The sequence below is a fragment of the Telmatherina bonti genome (genome assembly GCF_933228915.1).
Source record: "Telmatherina bonti genome assembly, chromosome: 23".
Taxonomy (NCBI): domain Eukaryota; kingdom Metazoa; phylum Chordata; class Actinopteri; order Atheriniformes; family Telmatherinidae; genus Telmatherina; species Telmatherina bonti.
In genome coordinates, this window is record NC_136632.1 from 21579723 (window position 1) to 21602950 (window position 23228).

Below are 23228 nucleotides of genomic sequence, written 5' to 3' on the forward strand. Positions count from 1 at the left end.
GATTATTTTTATTTATTTTAAAAAAATTGTTCTTTTAACAAAAAAATCATTTTAAAATTTTGAAGCAGAAAATCCCGAATTTATATATATATATATATATATATATATATATATATATATATATATATATATATATATATATATATATAATATGAAGGAAAATTACAGCAGTCACTGAAATTAATCTAAAAGAAAAATTTCTTAAAATTCTGATGTTGCTTTTGATTTGTGGTCCAGCAGAAATATTAAGTAAAAACAGCAAAACAAAACAATCATGACAATGACCCAAAAACTAATATTTTATGGAACAACCCTTGGCAATCACATCAATCTGGTGTTTTCTGTAACTCAGTCAGACTTTTGCACCTGTTTACAGGTATTCTGGGCAACTAGTCACCATCAAAGTGCTCTAAATTTTCTGGGGCAGTTTTGATATTATAGTTAGTAGTAGTAATAGTAGTATTTTCGACCACAGTTGACAAAAGTGTCTTGACTCAATTAGAATTTTTTAAACGTTAATTTATTAGTTGTTTTTTTAAGTTTCTTGTTATTTAAGTGACCATTTTAAATGTAGCATTTTCTTTTATATATATAAATCTTATGTAGGTTAGAGATTAAACCTTTTTTACATATCAGTTAAAAGACACACCTGGGACATATAAGTAACGCATTGTTGGGCTTAGTAGTTTTAGTTTGAAAGAGTTAACAGGAAACACCATTACTGATCTTAGTGCATTGTAGTTGGTGGAAGTGTGGGAGGGAGAGGAGGAGGTGACGGGCAGGCAAGCAGGCGCATCAATGACAGGGACAGCATCCAAACCCCCGCAGCTCGACCTGTTTCATGTTTGTGCCTCCAGGCAGCGAACAACCAGCTGTTTGTGATCCGAGCTGAGGATGTGGGAGCAGGTGTGGACCTCCTGCTTCTCCCGCTGCCTCCTACTCATTACCATCACCGCTCACACATCATCGTGCACGTCAGCCTACGGAGACCTGCGACCGTGCGACAAGGTGCGCGTTCATGTTTTGTCATTTCTTTTTTCTTATATCCTGTTGCCATTTTGAAATAAAACGTGGAGGAAATGCTGCTTTGCAGTTTAACTAAATCTAAACTGTTCTATTATGTCGTCTATTTACTTATTTTGCAGGGTCAACTCGTCCAGAAATTGCTATGTATGCAAAAATAACCATACAGATTAAACCCGCTAAATCTTAACCAAATGCGCTGTAAAAACGTTGCAATCGTTGTTCAGCACCGTGGTGTTTTGGCTCAGCAGGTTCTGGCACTGTGCAATCCTCCCGGGCTGCTGATCGGCTTAAAATGCGGTTTATGTTGACCAAAAACACGCTGCATATGAGAGGACGCTGCCTGCTGGCCTCCATCCCTCCTCGATCAGCCGATGTGGAGACGGAGCCAGGCGCTGGTGTAATGCTGTTTACCGTTAACCATCCAAATGCTTACACAGGGCGGCTCAGGTTTCTACAAATAGTCTACGCTACAGACGCACCAAACCGCGGTAAAGCTAAGTTAGCAGCAGTTTGAGATCCAGTTTGAAATAGTTGTTAAAAAAAAAAAAAAAAAAATATTTGTTTTCTCACTAAAAAACAGAAAGTAACGTAAAGAAAAGAGAAAATATATTTGTTTAGTAAAAAAGAATAAAACAAAAACAAAAACCTGAAACAACTAATTAGCATAAGAGCACGGTGGACGTTAGCCTGGCTCCGGTTGCCTGGCAACTAGGGCTAAACTAGTGGGGGAATTATTATGTAAAATAGTTCAATTAGTTTAAATGAATCGTTGTAGCTACATAAATTTATATATATATATATATATATATATATATATATATATATATATATATATATATATATATATATATATATATATATACACCTGATAAATACTTTATCTAAAGTCAATTTCTGTCTGAAAATTGAGAACAAAAAAGTCACACCAAACTGTCAGCTCACAGTAGTTTTCAGCCTTTTCTTTGCTTTTAACAGCTGAACTGAGTCAGCAGTAATATAGTTCGCTTTTTTTTTTTTTCAAACTAAAAAAAATGACTTTTAAAAGTCCAAATATTGGTTATAACAAACAACAAATAAAATAAGCTTCTGAAGTTCGAAAAAGGGTTTTGGAAGAAGTTGGGCCCTTACCTAGCCCAAAACCCCTTTATCAATGACACCACAAAATTTTTACAGCATGATGTAGTAATACACTTTAAATTCCATTTCAATGAAACTTAAACAGTGTACAGTATTTCATTTAGCAGAGGGTTTTATCCAAAGCGACTTACATACAAAAATAAGAACAACACAAACACAAAATCAAACAGTAAAGGACATCATAGGAAGGTGTAAGTGGACTGCTGGAGTCCAGCTGGACGCAGGTCTTGACGGGTAATGCTACATGCTTTTATTTTTTTCTCTCCCATCCCACAATATTACCTATGGTGAAATACAAAGAATGAATACCATAATATTTGTTGCAAAGAACCGGGTGAAGTTCTCCAACTCTTCGGACAAATATAGCTAGGTGTGGAAGTGCTCCTTGAAGAGCTGAGCCTTCAGCTTGCTCTTAAAAAGTAGATAAGGACTCTGCAGAGCGGACAGAGTTTGGGAAGCCATTCCACAATTGTGGCACGACAGAGGAAAAGAGTCTGGCTCGTGATTTGGTCCCACGTAGTGGTGTTAACACGAGGCGTCTTTCACTGGTGGAACGTAGCTGTTGAGTAGAAGTGCAGATTAAGGAGTGAAGGTAGACAGGAGTTGTTTGAGTTATAGTTTTGTAAGACAGAAGCAAAGCTTTGAATTTGATTCGCGCTGTTACCGGAATCCTGTAACCTTCATCAAGTTTGTCCAAATAAGAAAAAATTCTGAACATTACCTTCTAAAAGGGAGCAGAACACAAAGGAACTGGCCGACAGTAAAACCTCAGGGTTCATAGAGCAGTAGGTAATAAAAGAATTACTATGTAAATATAAACCTGCTGGTGCAGTCCGTATTTTATCAACTTGGACCATTTTAACAAATGATTTCCCTGGAGATTGGGCCTAAAAGAGGGTTCTGTCAGTGGCCATTTTACAGAGAAGGGTTAGTTTAAGCACTTGTAAAGAAAATTGCGTCTTTTCTATCAGTTCTGTGTGTGGTAGTCTGAGCTTGTGTGTCTCTGTGTGTCAGTTTGAGCTTTCAGGCTTTTTACTGCACATGGTGTCATTCAGATTATATTGTACTTCAAGGACTATTGAGTGACACAAATCTCTAAAGAGTAAAGAGAGATGGTGGGGAATGAGTTTTCCCTCTGAGCCTTAAAATAGGCCAGTGCTGAGAGATGTTAGATAGACTTGTGGTTTTTTAAAAAAAAGGAGCTGATTGTCTGTCTTTCTGTGGGATTTTGACTAAATTTATCTGCAGATGTTCTATTAAGACCAGAAAATTGTGTCAGTATGTAAAAAAAAAAAATAAGGGCATAGTTTGTCTCCTTTAAGTCTGTTCAGGACTGAGGGCTTAGTTTTAATCTTCTGCCCATAATTTAATCATTTTCTACACATCTGCACATATGCATGTTGTTATATACAACCTTAATTTACTTAAAGAGCTTGAAAACCTTTGTCCTGGAGCAAACCAGCATAAACTTTCATTCTCTTTCATTCAACAAGTTAGTTCTAAGAAATATCCTGAGTAGAAGTTTCTGGAAAAGAAAAAAAAATTTAGTCCACTACATCGGATTTGTCTTCTTTTAGTCAAAGCCAAGGACAAGCCAAGTTGTATTTTTTTAATCAGGTCTGTCTTTGGACCTTCCATGAACAACTTTGTGGTGCTGATTTAAGTTGTTAACCCCATTACACAAGCTATCATGTGCTGTGGTAACAAATGTATCATACTGTACTTTTAATAGATTATTTATTTGTTTTTTTCGAACAGTAATTAGATTATAACTCAAACATGAATATAAAACGACAAGGCAAACAAAATTAAGAGGTCACACATGTGACGCAAAAAAAATATTTATATAATGTACAAGGGAACAATCTGTATGTTCAAAAAGGAGTAGGAAGAAGTGTAAAACGTATTAAATCCTACCCCTTTTCAGTTAACATATTAATATTTCTGTGCTTCTTGTTTTTTGACAACTAATTAGCTCCTTTTATTCTTTCACAAATGTAGCTGTAAGTAAGGCTGCCAGTCAGGAAAAAGGTTTGAACCAGCAGAAGGGGCAGATTATTCACATTTTGCAGATTTATCAGCCTCCTGTCTCCTTTCTGGTGAGATCTGAAAAGCTTTTATGTTTACAGATTTACTAAATAAAGTACTAAATATTAGATAAAGTAGTAATGATATACACTTTGTAATATGAAGCCAGAAAACTGTGTGTGAGGTTTCGAGCTGAGTGTGTTACACACAGCAAAAACAGTAACCAGTTATGTAATAAGCACAACTGTCCGCGTTTGGATAGGGATGACCTAAATGCTTGTTCAAACACAAGAGATTAAAAGCCCAAGATTAATTTTATTTGTCATTTTCTTCATATTTTATCATGTTGTTGATAAAAACATTAAAGATTTGCCTTCCTCCCCGTTGCCAGCATCCTGTTAATCCTAAAACCTTCTGACTGGCTTTTTGAGAGGCAGAATTTTATCCCCGTTCTCTCTCGCTTCCTCCCTTCAGTCTCCATGACAACAAGCTCAAGTCACCGTGGAAACGGGTGCAACACATTAACATGTGTTGCACCTGTTTTTTTTTTCTCATCAGTCTCACCTTTTCCCCACTGCCAGCTCATTAGCACAGCCTCCTTTTCTGTTTGTCTCTCAGAAGTAGACGGCAGGTGAATCACAGCTCGGGTCGGCGGTTACATGTTAATGAAGTGGTTTCCTGACTTCTGCGGCTCACGTGGCAAATACACAGTTTGTGTTGTTTGTTTGTACGCTTGGGAAGGGAGGAGGTGCAGCATGAATGACCACATTTGTTGCTGCACCAGAGCTATTAGTCATTTAAGAATGAAGCCTTATCTATAACCACGCACACACAATCACTCATAGCCTGCATGTAAACACCATCCCCATCACTGGTTAATCCCCCCACAGACACAAAGCTGTTTATTTCTGCCATTGTTTCAGTTTAATTAGCTGCTACTTAGATGTTGGTCAGTGCTCTGCAGCACCCAGATGCCTGCGCTGATTTATCTGTCAGCGAACAGCAGGTTCGGGGGAGGAGATGAGGATGTGCCAGAGGGACGATTTGGACTCTCTCGGAGTTGTATTCAAAGTCCAAAGCACGGCTTTCTGATTGTTGCACAGCTGCAGCTTATGCCAAATGATCAGCACTGATGAATTGGTTGGTTATTTCCCAACAACCTCTGGACTTTTAAATACATAAGCATACAAGAAATCCAGCTAAGCTAAAGAATGACTGACTAGAAATCAATTTTCTTCCATTTAAACTAATAAAATCTAAAAAAAAAAAAAGCATAAGCTATGCACACATCCATTTTTTTTTATTAAAATCTCTCTTAAATTTAACCAGAGATTAATTATCATCAAGTAATAAATTTTTAGTCACCTTGAATGATGAGCGTAAAGCAACAACCAGCCGTCCTTGACAAGAAGCCGCTGTGCAGATGACCTGCTGTCGTGCTCTTAATGGACCCATTAGTCTTTCAGCCATTGGTTGCCATGGTGATTGAGGTCAGCCACCACTCTTAACCTGGAAACCCCAACCATGCTCCCTTTTATATGATCAGCTTTTGTAATGTCGTGTCATTCTCTTACAATATTATCACAGTTGGCTTCATACAGTCTACACAAGCCTTTCTGTACGATGATTACTGGTTATATCCCCCTCAGAGAAATACCTGGGTGTCAGGCAATACTCTTTCTTTCTTTTGCCACTATTATGATATGCGAGCAGAATAAATGATCCATTTATTACAGGTAAACTGCTGAAAGTTTACCTGTCATTTCTGTCTGCACTTACATGAGAATGGGACGAATCTGGTGACTGATATTAGCCAATAAACTGTAAGAAATTATGAAATGGGGCTCGCATTGCATAAATACATTAGCAAGGTAATTAAAAATCTAAATAAAATGCTAACAGACAATAAAAAGGAGCAAAGGAACAAACAGAAAAAGAAGTATGAAGGCACGTATAACACACAGAACTCAACAATATGCAGAAAAGTTCTATGATGTGCAAAATGCTTGTTTTCTAAGTGCACTGAATGTGCTATGAAGTATGATAGTTTAGTTTTTATTGCACAAATCAGAAGTGTCACAGCTTTCAGTCTGGTGGTCCTGCTCCGGATGTCTTCTACCTGAAGAAAGAGGGTCAGATAATGGGCGAAGTTCTTCAAGATGTTGGTGGTCTTCTTGTATCAGGTGTTGTAGATGTGTGTGGTCAATCATCTATTCAGACTGAGGTGGACGCCCAGACACATGAAGCTACAGACCATTCGACTGGGTGAGTGTGGGAGGGGCTTGTTTACTCCTGAACCCAACAAGGATCTGTTGTCTTTCTGTCCTCTTCCCCCCACACAGCAGAGGCAGATGGCTGCCTGTCCTTGAGCCGGGTTCTGCCGAAGGTTTCCTTCCTGTTAAAAGGGAGTTTTTTCCTTCCCACTGTCGCCAGTGCGCTTGCTCATGATGGGAGATTGAATTGGAGCTTCCAACGCAATCTGTTGGTTTCCTTATATAGGCTATTATGAATTGGCTTTCATTATGTTTTTTCTCTGTCTGTAAAGCGTCTTGAGATGGCATTGCCGTGATTTGACGCTATAAATAAAGTTGAATTAAAATTTAATTGAAATCTGCTTGGTTTTCTTTGCATCAGGCCTCAAGGTGTTCATTGTTTTCATTGTGTTCAGATTCATCGCTGTTTCCACTTTTGTCACGTCATCCATAAACATCTACAGTCATGTTGAGGCTTCATTACAGTGCGAGTTCTTGGCAGAGCATATGACAGCTCTGAAGGGAGCAGAGGTGGCAATTCCTGGTCCAGAAAGTAAAAGTCCTGTCCGGCAGCTGTTCCGACCAGTCACCAAACGAGCTGAATTTAATGAGCAGAGTTTATTTGCCAGGTAAACAAGCCTGTTTGTGAAAACACCTGTTCTAAATGTGCAGGTAGATCCAAAAACATGGCAGGACTTTTACTTTCTGGACCAGGAATTGCCACCTCAAGAGAGCCAGTGCTGAGGGTGATGGGAGAGTGTGATCACATGCTGAATTCAACCTATCAGATCAACAAACAATAAGCAGTGAAGCAGCTTGACCAATGAAAATCCTGTCAGAGCACAAATGATAAAAATGAGTTGTTCTTTGTTCTTTAATTTCAGACATATCCTGCATGAACACGCAGAAACGGGTCTGTTATAAATGATGCTGTTGGAGCATCTGTGCAAATCTGTTCACGTTTCCAAACGCTGCAGTTTAGCATCGCAACCCTGGCTAAAAAAATTCTCTTTATGATGAAGATTTTGCACATCTTAGACATTGTGTGAGAGTCCAGCCGCCAAGCAGGGTAAAAGAGAAATAGTCAGCCAGCTTTGAATCTAGTAGTCTGGATGAAAGCTGTGGGCTGAGCAGCACGTCCACCCACAGAGCTGCACTGTTGGCTCGGTGTAACATGGACAGCTCATTGATCTGTGTGTGTCTTTATTTGCATGTGTTCTGCAGAGAGACTACTATTACCAATACACAGAGTGTGACAGCACAGGGTCACGATGGAGGGTTGCCATCCCCCTCAGTCCAGGCTCCTGCTCAGACCTTCCACCCCCAACCAGAGGAACAGACTGCTGTAAGTCCAGCCAGAGTGGGATTGTCTTTACACATGTATGTGTGTCTTCACATATGAACATAAATGAGCGCATCTTTTTCCTCCAGCCTTCTCCTGTCCAGCTGGAATGTTTCTGGAGATGTCTACGCAGCAGTGCACGCCATGTGTGGCCGGTTCGTACTCTCTGGGCAGCGGTCTACGGTTTGACCAATGGGACGCCATCCCTGCAGGCTTCACCAGCCTGGCCAGCTTCCTTGATCCCGGACCGAACAGAGAGGACATCCAGGCCTGTAACAGGTGACACGGACAGCACAGCGCAGATTTAAAGTAAAACTAATAAAAAATATCAAAACGGAGGATGTAACCAGAGTGTTTTTTTCTGTTCCAGCTCATCATGGACGCCACAGGGTGTGTATCTGGAGTCAAACCGTGATGAGTGCACAGTGTCCCTGGTTTATGCGGTCCACCTGGAGAAACAGGGATCCGTCTCCTTCACTTACCAGTATCCCAACAACAACATTTTCTTTGAGTTTTATGTAAGCAGCAGCTCAAAAAAAAAGTCACGTTTGTTCTGTATACCATCTCAGGATCTTCTTTGTAGTCTTTATAAATAGTTTTTGTTTATAATGAGGAAAAGACAGGAAGATTTTATGACTTGTGTGTTCAGGTCCAGAATGAGCAGTGCCAGGAAATGGCCCAAAGTGATGATCAGAAGTGGATTAAAGTCACCAGTAACGGAGAATGGGACACGCATACAGTGAGTCCACGACTCTGTCTCTGTTGGTGTTGTGACTCGTGTGGATCACTGTGTGTGTTTAATCTGTTTTAAGGTGAGCCTGAAATCTGGTACAAACATCCTGTACTGGAGAACAACTGGGATACTGGTGGGAGGGAAGATGGTCAAACCTGTCCTGCTCAAAAACATCCAAATAGAGGGTAAAACTAAAGCAGCTTACACTCACACTGAGACAGTCTCGACTGAACTGCACAGAAATCAATCTACAATGGATGAGCTGAATGTGGAGAAACCAGAAACATCGGATGATAAAATGCTCCGTGGAGTTTGTGTGTGAATGTTGATGTGACGTGTGTGTACATGTCCAGGTGTTGCCTACACATCGGAGTGCTTTCCCTGCCGACCCGGTTGGTTCAGCCCAATGCCCGGCTCCTCATCCTGCGAACCATGCCCCAGCAATACTTACTCTGTGAAGGGAGCCTCCTCCTGTACACCCTGTCCTGAACACCACTACTCTCGTATGTACCAGCTATCTCCAGCTCATGTTGGTTGCATAAACTGAGAAATAATCAGCAAGATGAAGGTTCATGATTTTATTGTCATCAGGTTTCATTTTTAAAGTTTGTTTTGCCATGTAAAATGAATTTTGATTAACTAGTTTGTGATGGTAAAGACTATTATCATAAGACAGTGTCAGAATAATACAGACTGTAGTCTAATGGCAGCACATTGATTTACTTTAACCCTTTGATGCAAAGTTTCCACCACTTTGACTCCTATTTTAAGGTGCTTTTCAAATCACTGCATGTATAGCGACTTCCACAGTAGCTACTGAGGCAATGACTGGGTTCGGTCTATTTGTTTGACGCGCTGTTGGTGGTTCCCAAATGAAGCACATAGGTCACTGAGATCATAGACTTGTTTATTAGAAACTGTTACATTTACTGCCTGATGATCAGATATGATGTAACTTCACCAGTATAGTCTGAAAGTTTGCAAAGCAAAATGTGCATCAACTAGAGCGGTCAACAAATAATGCAGCTTCCCAGCCCTCCTCTCCAGCAAAACCCGAGTGACTGGCTGACAGAGCCCCTTTAACTCCTCAGCCCTACACCGATCCACATCCACGTGACCCCAATCCATATCACCATGACAACAACGTAACACCGACCATCCACCCAGTGATAATTCCCCATATAAACTACATTTATGGCTCCTACAGCATGGGTGAGGATGGTGTGTTGTGAAATTAGCTAGAAATCAGTGAGCCATCGAATACACTGCCACTCACTAGAATAGTAAATATTCACATTTCTTGGTGTGCCAGCCACTTTGCTGTGGTCTGATATCGTCAGCTTGTAACTGAGTGTAAAACTAGAGGAAGGTGTGTCCAGTCATGTCCATTTTTATAGACATAAAGAACTACAAATGCTGAACAATAGTTGCAAAATTTAAAAGGGAAACATTCATTTGTTTAAGCTACGCAGTTTATCTTTGGAATAATGTTGAATTTTAGTGGAATTTAGGATGAAGGTGTAGGATGAAGACTGCAGTCACTCCAACACACTTTAAGCAACAGTTATGGCACCGGTATGATGTCCCATTGGCTGATACAATATGCAAAATCAGGTTAGAAAGGCATACCCATTAGGCATCGAGAGTTGAGAAGCAGCATGTCTAAAACGCCCCTCTGGACACAAACCACTACAAAATGAGGCTGCTTTAATAGAGGCTGGCAGGATGCAGAAGGTTAACAGTTTGAGAACATAGACCAAATTACAGGTCATGACTTACATGAATTACAGGGTTGTTTATGATGTGGGGTCAACAACAAGCTGGCTCATCGTGTCTCTGTTTGACTCCTCTCTCAGATGAGGGATGGGCAGAATGTAAGGTGAGGCCGCCATGTTCAGAGAGAGATTACTTCCAGATCCACACAGCCTGCGACAGCGAGGGGAAGGTCAGCAGGGCCACACGTTTCATATTTCACACACACTGACCTTTATTCCTCCAGCAGCACAAATACACTCAACAAACAATGATGGCATTTCATGAAGAAAATTCAGATAAACATTTTGTTTTCTGTTTAATACTTTGTTTAATGAGCATTACATTCACCATTTGGCACAGCTGTTATTCTACTACATACAGTAAAGCAGCATTTTATTAAAAATGTAGAGGAGGATGTTGCATTTAAATCAATTGAAGGAGTGATTATGACTGTCAGCACTCTGAGTGCACTGCGTTAGAAACTAGAGAAGTCTTCAGATGTCATGAGAAAGCAAGAAATAAATCGTTTACTAAACACTTTACATGCCATCTGATTCATAATCAACTTCCCTGATAGTCATGCCTGACATTGGCCTGTTTGTGAATGTACGCCGCTCATATTAGTGTCTGTGGTTTGATTACAGACGCAGGTGATGTATCGCTGGGTGGAGCCAAAGATCTGCGTGGAGAATGTCACAGGTGCCATGGAGCTGCCTGCAACAGGGCAGAAAGAGCCCTGCCCCCCCTGCAACCCCGGCTACTACAACAGCAACGACTCCACCTGTCTGCCCTGCCCACTTGGCACCCACTCAGACGGCACCTACGGTAAATCTGCTCACGCCAGTCCACACCTGCCATGTTTGTTCAGGAAGCAGTCGCAGCTGTTCAAACAGCTCAAACCAAACAGCATATTCTTTCGTTACTGTTTCATGTTGATACATATCAAACGGTGGATTTGCCTTAAAGCTCGCTCTTTTTCTGTTACAAGTAACTTTGTTGTGCTTGTATTTAGCACTTTTACATAAAAAATTAATCAATAAAATCCAAATATTTGAAAAAAAAATGGACAAATCTCGAATTGCATGTTGTTGTTTTTTTGGCTCTTCTGCTTTAATTTAAATAATAAAAATTAAACACCTTTAGATATTCCTTTCAGATAATCTGTTCAGTCTCCCAGTTTACTGTTTCACTCATAAGTATTTATGGCGTTATTGTCATGGTACAGATATAGATCCAAAGCAGCTACATCTGGTCACATCATGATCAGCTCCAGCCCTCTACAGAGTGAGGTGTGATGCCAGCTTGATAATCCACCTGAGAACAGCTGGTTCGTGTGCAAGCATAGTAAAGTAGCAGTGACATTAATGTTATTGTTTTGTTTTGTGTGTACACCAGCCTGTGCAGAGTGCCCTGCAGGTACAGAGCCGGTGTTGGGCTATGAGTACAAATGGTGGAACGTGTTGCCATCCAACATGAAGACTTCCTGCTTCAATGTGGGGAACTCCAAATGTGACGACATGAACGGTGAGTAAAAAATGCCTGTTTCTGTAAAATAGATGGAGGTTTTTTTTTATACCATACAAAATATTAACATACATAAAACAGTTATTTAGATAGATTTTAATAAACCCAAGCAGAAAACCCTGTACCCCATGGTTACTGTTACTACGCCTGGCAGGCTTTCTTCTCCGCCATTTCTAACCCTGCAAAATACATGGATCAGCAATTTTAATTCAGCATATTCCAAAGGAAATTCTTTCAATAATTTCTCTCTGAACTATCAGAAATAAGTCAAGCCAATCCAGAGGCATGTTCCCAGTGTCTCTAGGCGTGTCATAAGCGTGTCAGCCTGGACAGCCCCACATTATGCAGAGCCAGAGTTGGTATATGTGATGTTTTACATGCAAAACCTGCAGGATTGTTACAGAAGCGTAGAGCTGTCATCCTTATAAAAAAATAAAAATAAAAAAAAAAGTTAGGGCCTTATCACGTTATAATGTGATAAGTTTTATTGTAAAAACGGATAACCACTTGAACGCTGGAGGGATCTATCGGCTGGCCTGGGAACACCTTGGGATCCCCTCTGCAGAGTTGACAAATGTGGCTGGGTAGAGGGAGGAATGGATGGATGGATGGATGGATAGATGGATGGATGGATGGCTCTTGAATGCAGCTAAGATGATGTAGTTTGTATTCATAGCGATTCTCGTGCCGCTCAAGTTTCAATCAGAAATGATGCCACGTCAAGAGGACCGGACTCATTCTTCCTTCTGTACAGACCCTTTTAAAACTGTCCTTAAAGTCCACATACTTATTACAATGTCATTCAAAGTGTTCCAAAGCAGTAAAATTTCCCAATGTCTCAACCCAAGTATGAAGAAAAACTCTTTCAAGTCCTGTAAATGAGCCATTTGTGATCTCCTATCCACCCTGCACACAATTTCCTCCTCTAAAGTCGAAAATGACCAAGTTCACGTTTTCAGATACGTGATACGTTTCATGTTTTTACAATAAAACTATCACGTTATAACGTGATAAGGCCCAAACTTTTTAAAAATTAGGATGACAGCTCTACGCTTCCGTAGGATTGTCGCCCTCGAGAACTGGAGCTGGGCTCTCCTGTCTTACTTTAACTGTCTGAACTAAAACCTCTAACTTAGAGCTACATCTGCATCATTTAAAGGTATATATTTATATTCACACTGAAAATGGTTGTTTTGAAGTTGTTTTTAGGCAAGCCTGAGACTTTTTTTACGTGTTTTTTTTACATCTTTATTTATTCTTCAACAGTAACACATATACTGAAGTTTAAACATCTTAACAAATCTCACAAATGTTTCCTTTAGTATGACTCCCAAAGTGTTCAAACAGACCGTTGCAGAGATACGCAGTTCATTAGGGGTACCGGTATGCAGTTTTCTAGCAGAAGCCTAAAAAATAGACACGGTGCTTAAAGTATTAATCTTGATATTTGGATTGGGAGGAATGCAGAAGGATCTAAATGGTGTATATAAGAATTACATGGAAACATGACTACACACACACACACACATAGAAAACCCTGTTGTTGGTAAGTTTTACCCATCCTGACTTGCTTTAGTAAAATAAACAGGTTTTATACGCACAAAGTAACTTTACTTATTGTTTATTCCAATAATTATTAAACTCTACAAGTCACTGATAAGAAACATAAATACAACTAACTGACTGATTATGATCTATCAATAAAGAAAGTAATTAATTATTGACTGTCTACCAGGCCAGCCCTAACAACTTCTTACAATCGACAGACCAGCGACCAGTCAGGGTGAACCCTGCGTCTCGCCTGCTAATTGCTGGGATCTGAACCAGCTTCACCACAACCCTAAATTGGATCAAGTGGTATAGAGAAGAAATGAATAACTGCTTAACCAGTTATGCACTTTGCAACAAAAAATAACAAACAACAAAGCCGTTAAGTAATCTAGTAATCTGTATCTCCCCTATTCAGTAATGACAAATGAGGCCTTTACGACTAAATAACTAGATTTCTTTTTTATAAAAACAAATCAGCTAACATTTTAAAGACGGTTTGTGTTTCTGCTAAGAAAGTATGTTAGTTAGCAATGCTAACTAACCTGTTTCTGCCGATTAACTGAGGTAAATACCTATAAACTAGCTATTGTCTACCTGTCAGTAAGAAGCTTACCAAATATAGATAAGACCAAATATTGGTCTGTTTCTGTCAAGTGACCAAAATACCTGCATTGCACCTTTTTTGTCAAAAACTACTCCTTACGAATTATTAATAAAGTTAGTTATGAAGTAACAAGGTTATTAACCAGTTTATGGTAACTGGTTGCCCAACCAGCCATTTGTAGTTAGTTGTCTACCAGATACTTACAAATGAAGAAAAAAGAAGTAGAATTACTTCAGAAAAACTCATTTTAATTTACTTCAAACTCCTGGATTGTTGTAACAACTAAATGTACTTCCAACTACAAACTTGCTATTGGTTGAAACATATTTATGCAGTGTACTGAAAGAAAACGGACCTTTTATCAGCTTAATCAAAGCTTGTGATCATATCACATGATCTTCATCAGGAAATGAAGCTGCTGTTACATTTTCTGTTCACCTGAAGTGTCTGTTCACACACATGCATCCATGCAGGAAAACTGGACTGAATTCATGCATGTCCGTATCCATGTGGTGTAATGTGTGTGCTTCGTGTGTGTGTTGTTCATCAGGATGGGAGGTTGCAGGAGACTACATTCGCAGCGGGGCGGGCAGTTCAGACAATGACTATCTCATCCTCAACTTACATGTGCCTGGATTCAAGTGAGTTTTTGTAGAAGCTGCGCTTGGTGTATTTTGTGCAGGATCTTTAGTTTTGCACTGAATCTGTCTCTGGGTTTGGTGGCAGGGTCCCAGCCTCCCTTTCAGGGATGACCGGTGGTGAGTTTGGCCGGATAACCTTTGTGTTCGAGACCATCTGCTCTGCCGACTGTGAGCTCTACTTCATGATGGTGTGTGCTTGAGTGTGTTGCTTTGGAGCAGAAGGTAGAAATTATGCGACTAGTGTAATGGGGAGGTTAGAAAAAGCCCAGTTTATTACTGTCTTTGGATTTTCAGTGTTCAGTAATCCATGTGGTGTCCTGGTGCGCCCCCTGCAGGATGTGAACAGGAAAAGCACCACGGTGGTGGAGTCCTGGGAGGGCAGCAAGGGGAAACAGTCGTTTTCGCACGGCATGACCAGAAACGCTTCTGCCACATTCACATGGGCCTTTCAGAGGACTAACCGCGCTCTAGATGTGAGTAACAACACACAAATAAAAAGAAGGCAATTAATTGCACGAGTAAGAAGATAAATAAACAAAAAGATGTGTGGATGCAGGTTCGACGCTACGTCAGTGACATGGTAAAGATTTACTCCATCAGTGTGACGAACGTCCTGGATGGGGTGGCGTCGGCATGTCGGGCTTGCGCTCTGGTACCCCAGAACTCCCAGCGAGCCGGCTCCTCCTGCGTTCCCTGCCCAGCTGGTTTTTATATCGACAGAGACACAAACCGATGCCAGGAGTGTCCGCCCAACACACACCTGGCCGGGCGACACACCTACGGTCAGGACGCGTGCATTGGCTGCGGACCTGGAAGCATAAGCAACAAGGTAGAACAATTTGCTCCCGGAACTATTTTTTTCTCCATTATGTCATATTTATTATTATAATCTGATTAATTCTTTTTTTTCTGGGTTTTATCTTTCAGGAACATTCCCGTTGCTATAGCGACTGCTCTTTCACCCACATGGAGAACAATCGTACTCTGATGTTCGATCTTAGCGCCATGAGCGACGTGGCATCGCTTACAATCGGGCCGAGTTTCACCTCAAAAGGAACAAAATACCTCCACCTGTTCAACATCAGCCTGTGTGGCCATGAGGTAGCTGCAGCTCAGCAGGTGAAATGTAGTGTAACCATAGCAACTGACAGATCATTTTCATGCTGGTTGCACGTGTGTGTCCTCTCAGGGGAAAAGAGAGGCCATCTGCACCGATAACATCACCGACGTGTCCAGCAAGGACGACCACAGCGACTTGGCTCAGTTTGTCAACACCGTGGACAGTTTCATCTGTCAATCAACCGTCATCCCATCAGATGGGCGGGGCTTCAGGCTGGCCATTTCCTCCCAGTCCATCAGCCTCGCTGACACTTTTATGGGTATGATGAGTGTCTCTAACGGCAGCATGTGGATCTGTGATGAAAGCAGTCTGACTTGTTTGTGCTTTCAGGTGCAACAGTGGACTCAGTTCTGAACGGTGTGAGCGCTAAACCTGACCTTTTTCCAGGAAATTCCAAGGCTGTTCCAGATATCAATTTCTTTTACAGGTACATAATAAAAGACAGAGGAAGTGACTGAATGCTTGTATTGTTTTTAAGTCCGAATGAAACTTTAATTTTCCTTCAGGTCAACACAGGCCACCGCCTCATGTGATCAGGGTCGGAGTTCAGTGATTACAGTTCGCTGTAACCCAGAGAAATCTGACAGAGGAGAGCTCTCCGTGCCCGTGTATGTATAAACGTCCGCAGACATCTTATATCTTTCAAATTCTCACAATTTTTTATTTTTATTTTCTTTGCAGTAATTCATTATTGGCCGCTTTTCAAAGACGTCCAGATTAAAATGTGTAAATTAGAAAATTTGAGAGAAAAATCATAGAAAGTAAAAGAACTTCTTATGACACAAAGGTATTAAGAAAGGAAATAAAACATTTTTAAATCTCATATTAAATTGTTATTTAATACTCCTATAACATTTAAAAAAAATTTATTTTATTATTACATGAATTAAGTGAACCAAAATATTTTTAAACATATAGTCAAAATAAATGGAAAAATGTAGATGTTAAATAATCCCCCAAAAGCAAAAGAGCTCTACATTATTCAACAACTGTTAAATACCCTTTTATAATATTTTAAATGGGTATTACACAAAAATAATCTAATTTTTTTCAACTACTTTTTTATTAATTTGTTTATTTATACATAAAAAAAATATTTACACACAACATATTGATTTAAACTTAAATTAAAGTTCTACATTTATTAAGTACAATCTAAAATTTATGCCAAGTGGAAAATACTGAGAAATTATGTGGTCTATTTGTTTTTGTTTTATTTTTGTGCAGTACTTGTCCTGCTGGAACATGTGACGGATGCACGTTTTACTTCCTGTGGGAGAGCGCCAGCGCCTGTCCACTCTGCACCGAGGATGACTACCACCAGATAGAGGGAGCATGCAAGGGTGGCGTCCAGGTAATACAGAGAAACATGTAGTTGAGCACCTTAACTCGCGTCAGAGCACTTCAAGCTGAGGGTGTGGTTTGCTCTGTCTCTGGTGGGATGAAGGTGTTACATTTCAGGTCCAGCTTCTGTGAATTAAGTCTGGATCTGTTTTATCGTCTCACGCGCAGATTTGTAATTGTCCTGTTAATTCTTTAATTTAGTTACAATGGCTTCAGTAGTTAAAAACCAAACGAACCACCTTTTAATATTTCCTTATTTATGTTCTTTTAGCTTTTTTAATGCTATTTAAAGAGCAGCATGCAAACCAGACTATAGAAATATTAAATAAGGAAAATTTACTTAGAGCCAAATTACCTCCAAATCAAATAAAATATAACATATTAACTTATTTAATATAATATTCTCTAAAGCCATCTGTAAACAAATGTGACACTGGTTTAAGAAACTTAACACTCTGGGGACGCCGGCATCGTCGGCGATGCCAGGGACCATGTTGTGTTTAATCGAGCATAGCTTTCAAACCATAAAAGATAGAAACTTTCTTTTTTTCCCCCTCTTAATCGGGAGACTCCGGGCTTTCAGATGGTAGTTCCGGTATTTACAAGGCCAATAAATTATGAATACAACAGCTTTTTTGTACGCGTACCATGCGTAATTGCTCAAACAAACATTTGCATTACTCAAGTAGTTTATTTCAACATAAACGACACGATGGCGTCGTAACAGATGTATAACTTGGTAACAGATACAGTGTGTGTAGCTGACAGTGATTTCGGAAAGGTGCTTTAGTCCCCTTCAGTACCTTAGTCATGCTTCAAAATTATAAAACTTTATCATTATAATAAGCAAAGTAGTCTCATTTACATCACAGTTTATGATATTTCAATTCAAAATAATAATAAAAAATAAAAAAAACAAGGTATAGGACATTATGGGGCATTGAAAGGTGGTGTTTATTAGCATTTAAACTAAAAAAAAAAAGTCAGGCGAGGTTGATTTCTCTAAAATACCCTTGGTCCCCAGAGGGTTAATCAATTTAATTGACAGCAGTAAAACCTTTGTAACTAAGTTTCAGTGATTCTTGAAAAAGCCACAGTGCGTCTTCACTGAGAGGACTAGTAACATACAGTGCTGTTTTATTTGCACATAATAAGCCGCAAGATGATGGGTGTAAGTATGCAAAAGACATCCAGATGCAGAACAACTTAATGTACATTATGCCGTATGGAGATATATATATATATATATATATATATATATATATATATATATATATATATATATATATATATATATATTTGTGACATAATAATGGATGAACTGATATGAGATGTAGAATGATGCTTAATTTAGCTTTCATCATATCATCAAACATTCCTACTGTTAGTGATTGTCTTTAACTCAACAACAACCATAATAATAAAGAGTTAGGATGTAACTTATGACAGGATAAAAAGCTTTTCTAATGTCAAAGTTAACACGGAGAAAAACTGCTTCCCTTTAGGAAACCCTGTACGTGTGGAACGAGCCGAAGTTCTGCACAAAAGGCGTGTCGCTGCCTCCTCAAAGCTCCTCCCACTGCGAGGCCATTGCTCTGTGGCTGAAGGTCGGGCTCGGGGGCGGGGCTTTTGTGGCCGTGCTCCTCGTCTCCCTCACCTGCTATTTCTGGAAGAAAAACAAGAGGTGAGTGACACCTGCCAATTTCCCAACCATCAGTGGGCTCCAACATGCACATTAGGAATTACGTGGTGGCGTTATTTAAAGGTAAAGATGACGACATCTGGCTGCAAAGGTTTTAATGGTAGTTTCTAAAGTGATGTATTTAAAATTCATGCTGATACAGTTTTTTCCCTCTTAAACTATTAAATCTCAATGTATTTTGGAGCCCAAAGGAAGACAACAATTTATTAATGTAATAAATAATAAAATACAAGAATTTTTATATTCCTAAAAATTCTTTTTTTTTTTCCTTTTTACCACCTTCTTATCATTTTGCACCTATCATTTGCCTTTTTAGCATCTAAATGAAGGAAAGTTTAAGTTAAATCATTTACAAGAGAATTTAATTCAAGCTTATTTTGGAAAAGGAACTAAATGTTATCCATTTAAAACTGGAGGTTTCATAGAGCAAAATAAATATTATTTCAAGAAAAAAAGTGGTATTACAATAATGAAAATAGTGAAAACTATTATAAGCGTCTGAAAGAATTTTTACAGTAATATTTGATCATATTTGAAGACAATTGTGCTCTTTTAGGGAAAAATAACTAAACTTAAAATAAAATTAACTAAATTTAACCTTATAATTGTTATTATTATTATTATTATTATTATTATTATTATTTACTTCTGATGTAAAATAAATTAATGAAAAATATCTGAATGTTTCACCAAAACATGTAGTAATACAAGACTGGAATAAAATATGATTACATGAATTCACTGAGCAGAGACATGTTTTTCTCTCCTCCCAAACAGTAATTCCTCCATGTGGTCTACGTCGGCACCTGTAGTTCATTAGACAAGTAGATGACCAGAGTTAAGCTAAAAAGAAATATCAAATCAACAAAAGATGGAAGGGGGACAGTCCAGGTTAAATATCAGTGAATTAAAATAACACTGACAGAATGAAGTATTCTGTTTTACTCAAGGAAGCAGAATTTCGGTGACTTTAAACTCATCAGCCATAATGTGACGAGCTTGATGATGGCATTTTTTTGTTGCCAGATACTTATATACACATCTTCATCCCACCATGTGCATCTTCATACATGTACTTGCACTGCCTACAACACTACCTGGCAACTCCTGTGTCTAACTGGACTTGCAACAGATACATATAAACGTGCACATACCTGCATCCACACTGTATGATAAAAGAAAAAAAGAAACAAATATTATATCCTGATTTCCATCGTGATCCATCCCAGCACCACCCATCATCCCCCATTATAAACAACAACAGAACCCATCACCAGGGCTGCTGAACGTGGACCTATGAATGAATTTCAACCAAAGCAACATGCATGGACCACTAGACAACACAGAAGGACCAGGAAATAAGTAGATCTAAAAACTCGTGTTGAACTATGTCTTATCCTTATACACACCCACACAACTATACTGTCGTGGCAACGTAACTTAAACATAATAGAACCTGTTCTGGCCACTCTTGCAGGACGTGAGGTTTCTGACTCGTGACAAAAACGAAGCAAACTGATAACAAAAATTATCTTATTAATTATTTATTAAACAAGCAGTAAAAGAAAAAAAAACCTTACGTGTTGCTTCCACAAAACTACAGCAACTACTTTAACAAACAAAAAATAAACAAAATATATTTTTTATATTACGGTCAGAAAAACTGTAGCTCCTGCTGCATTTACAAAACCACTGAACATGCGCACTCCGCAGCGCATTCTCTCTTCACGGTCATAATGCAGGACGTTAAAAGGAGCTTAAAATAGTCAATTTAACTATAACATATAAAGACAAAAATATTATTAAAACTATACAAAACTCAGCAAAATTTTCCATAGCAGGATAAATAATACATATTACAACAAAATATTGTTCTATGTTAATGTTTCGTCCAAAAACATACAAAATAAACGTAACTTTTACATGGCTCTAACATATACAATCCAACTCATTTATGCTCTCATTGCTATAAAGAGTCCATCTTTCTCAGTATTAAATTCTCTGTTGACTTATTGCAACCACAGACTCAGTGTTTACATCAAATTTCCACTTAGAGTCCAACACAGTACCCAGGTATTTACACATCTCAACAACCTAGACATCTTCACCATGATGTTGACCACTGATCCGTCTTCTGGAGTTTTAATAATGATGCTTCTTCTAGTGATTGCAGCATAATAGTGACTCAGTTATTGTGATCTCTTCCCAGACTGGAGTACAAATACTCTCGGCTAGTGATGTCTGCCAATAAGGAATGTGAGCTGCCAGCTGCAGACAGCTGTGGCCTGGCTGAAGGAGAGGAGCCTGAGGATGACGTGGTCTACACCCAGAAGCCCTCCCTGCTGGGGAAACTCCGAGCTATCGCTAACAAGGTCTGCTGTTATTTTTTCCTCATTTCTATCGTTCATTTTGAGAAATATTTGTCAAGATGTTTATTTCTACCTTGTGTTTACCTGCAACCTTGAACCATGAGTGTGACTTTATGTTTTTTTCTTTGATCTCTGCCTGTCAGCATGAGGACGGAGAGAGCAGTGAGTCCGTGCAGCTGAACTCTTCTCAATCTGATAGATGGGTTTTGGGCTAAAGTGAACAGAGTCAGCCAGTTTACACAACAGGAGAGCGGCATGCCAGTGATGTCCAGTTCCTTCCACCTTTTTATTTACTGGAGGGACCACTACACATACCGATTTGAGGACTGTCTGGACAATGGACAATAGCTTACACTCCTTGATCCTCAAATAAACAGGAAACACACCGTATATGCTCAGTGGTGGCAACTGAAAAAAAATGTGCTTTTAATGTTTTTGTATGTTTTGTATTTTATTTGTTTTGGGTTTTTTTTTTTTGTTTGTTTGTTTGTTTTTTGTTAAGAGTCCCGTATTTATTTTAATGTTATGATGAAGAGCTTTATTAAATTTATGTTTGGCTTTGGGATTTTGTCTGTTTCTATTTCACATGTGAAATAAGTTCTTGTAAGTTTTAATCAGAACAGACATCAGCCAAGCATTTAGTTTGGAAGTCTCAGTTTTCTGTGTTTTATTACATTTATTTATGTGCTAAATATTGCTAAACTGGTTCAATGCAGGTGGCATGGATCAGTCTATCAGAACAAAAACCTAAAGTGCCAGGTTTTTTTTTAATTGAGCTGTCTTTTATTACGATACCATAATGTTTTTGTTTTGTTTTTTTTTTTATTTATATTTTTTGTTTTATTTGCTACTCTGTGTTGTATTTACAACTAAGAAGTACATCAAATATCGAGAATATTACATTGTTTCTGGGGCACTCCCGTTACCCCCTAGAACAGTGTTTTTCAACCACTGTGCCATGGCACACTAGTGTGCCCTGAGAAATTACCCAATTTCACCAGATTGGTCTAAAAAGCAGCTCTGTGATCATCCAAACAGGTCCTAGTGAAAGATAATAAAATTTCTTCTTCTTGTCTTTATATGTAATTTCTATTCAAGGGGCTTTGACGAGATGGACTTTATGTTAATAATATGGACTTTTAACAAGAAAAGAAACATTTTGGTTTGTGGTGTGCCTTGTGATTTTTAGTGAAAAAAAAAGTGTGCCTTGGCTCAAAAAAGGTTGAAAAACACTGCCCTAGAATACTGCAAAACATATATATGTTCATTTAAAAAAAACACTAATGGAAACCATAGACTGTATAAAAAAAAATATATATATATGTATTTTCATATACTGTCTATGATGGAAACACATACATTTATCCAAAAAAAAAACATTGCTAAGGAGATTTTGCACTCATATCCCGGACGTGACGCAAGAGGTCATGTGACCAGTTCATTCCCAGAAGATGAAGCGGAATACAGGACAGCAAATTACAAAGTTTCACAATGAATTAAAAAGAGAAATGAGGGACCAGATCTTCAAAAGTCATCTACAGTAAGTAGCAAACATCAGAATAACCCAACCTGGCTACATTGTACTTGTCGCAACTCCATTAAAATCTTATCGGCTGAGCTAAACACCTTTAATTGGAAACACCTGCAAGTTGCAATTGTAGGTAGTCTTAATTTTTACAAATATCACTTTTAAAACTGTGAAACTGATTTTAAAAAAACGCAGAAGCAATCGTAGTATGAATGGATTTTACACAAGTACGAATACAAATCCCAAAGATTTCAAGTTTCTGCATTGCAAATCTGTATAAAACAGCAAAATAAAGCGGCAAACAAAAACATTAGTCCTATTAAGGATTAAAAAGAAATACATTTAACTACAAAACATATTCTGTAGTTTTAGCACGCTATTTTTCTATTTAACACGATGCCTATTCAGGTATATAAAATATCTGAAGTTATTACATGACAAATAATAAAGTGGAAAACTGTCAGTTTTAATTTATTTTAGTTTTTCCTTGATTTTAATCTTTGGATTAATTTTCAGTTAAGATATTAAATTAGTTACATATCTTTTGAGTTTTATCTAGTCTGTTTAATTTG

The 23228-nt window shown here is 38.6% G+C and overlaps 1 protein-coding gene across 1 annotated transcript; it reads left to right on the forward strand.

The window, feature by feature from the left end:
• Positions 1-894: 894 nt before the first annotated feature.
• LOC306773439 (endosome/lysosome-associated apoptosis and autophagy regulator family member 2-like) lies at positions 895-21585 on the forward strand (the record flags this gene model as incomplete). Its single annotated transcript, XM_079263253.1, has 22 exons — positions 895-1008; positions 7668-7788; positions 7875-8064; positions 8156-8303; positions 8435-8524; positions 8598-8703; positions 8872-9021; positions 10375-10463; positions 10918-11098; positions 11669-11797; positions 14503-14593; positions 14679-14781; positions 14929-15066; positions 15150-15422; positions 15521-15694; positions 15783-15972; positions 16044-16140; positions 16220-16321; positions 16941-17067; positions 18563-18741; positions 20969-21131; positions 21272-21585. The coding sequence occupies 22 exons, from the start codon at positions 895-897 to the stop codon at positions 21341-21343; spliced, it is 3027 nt and encodes a 1008-aa protein (XP_079119379.1). The 3' UTR covers positions 21344-21585.
• Between the last annotated feature and the right edge of the window lie 1643 nt (positions 21586-23228).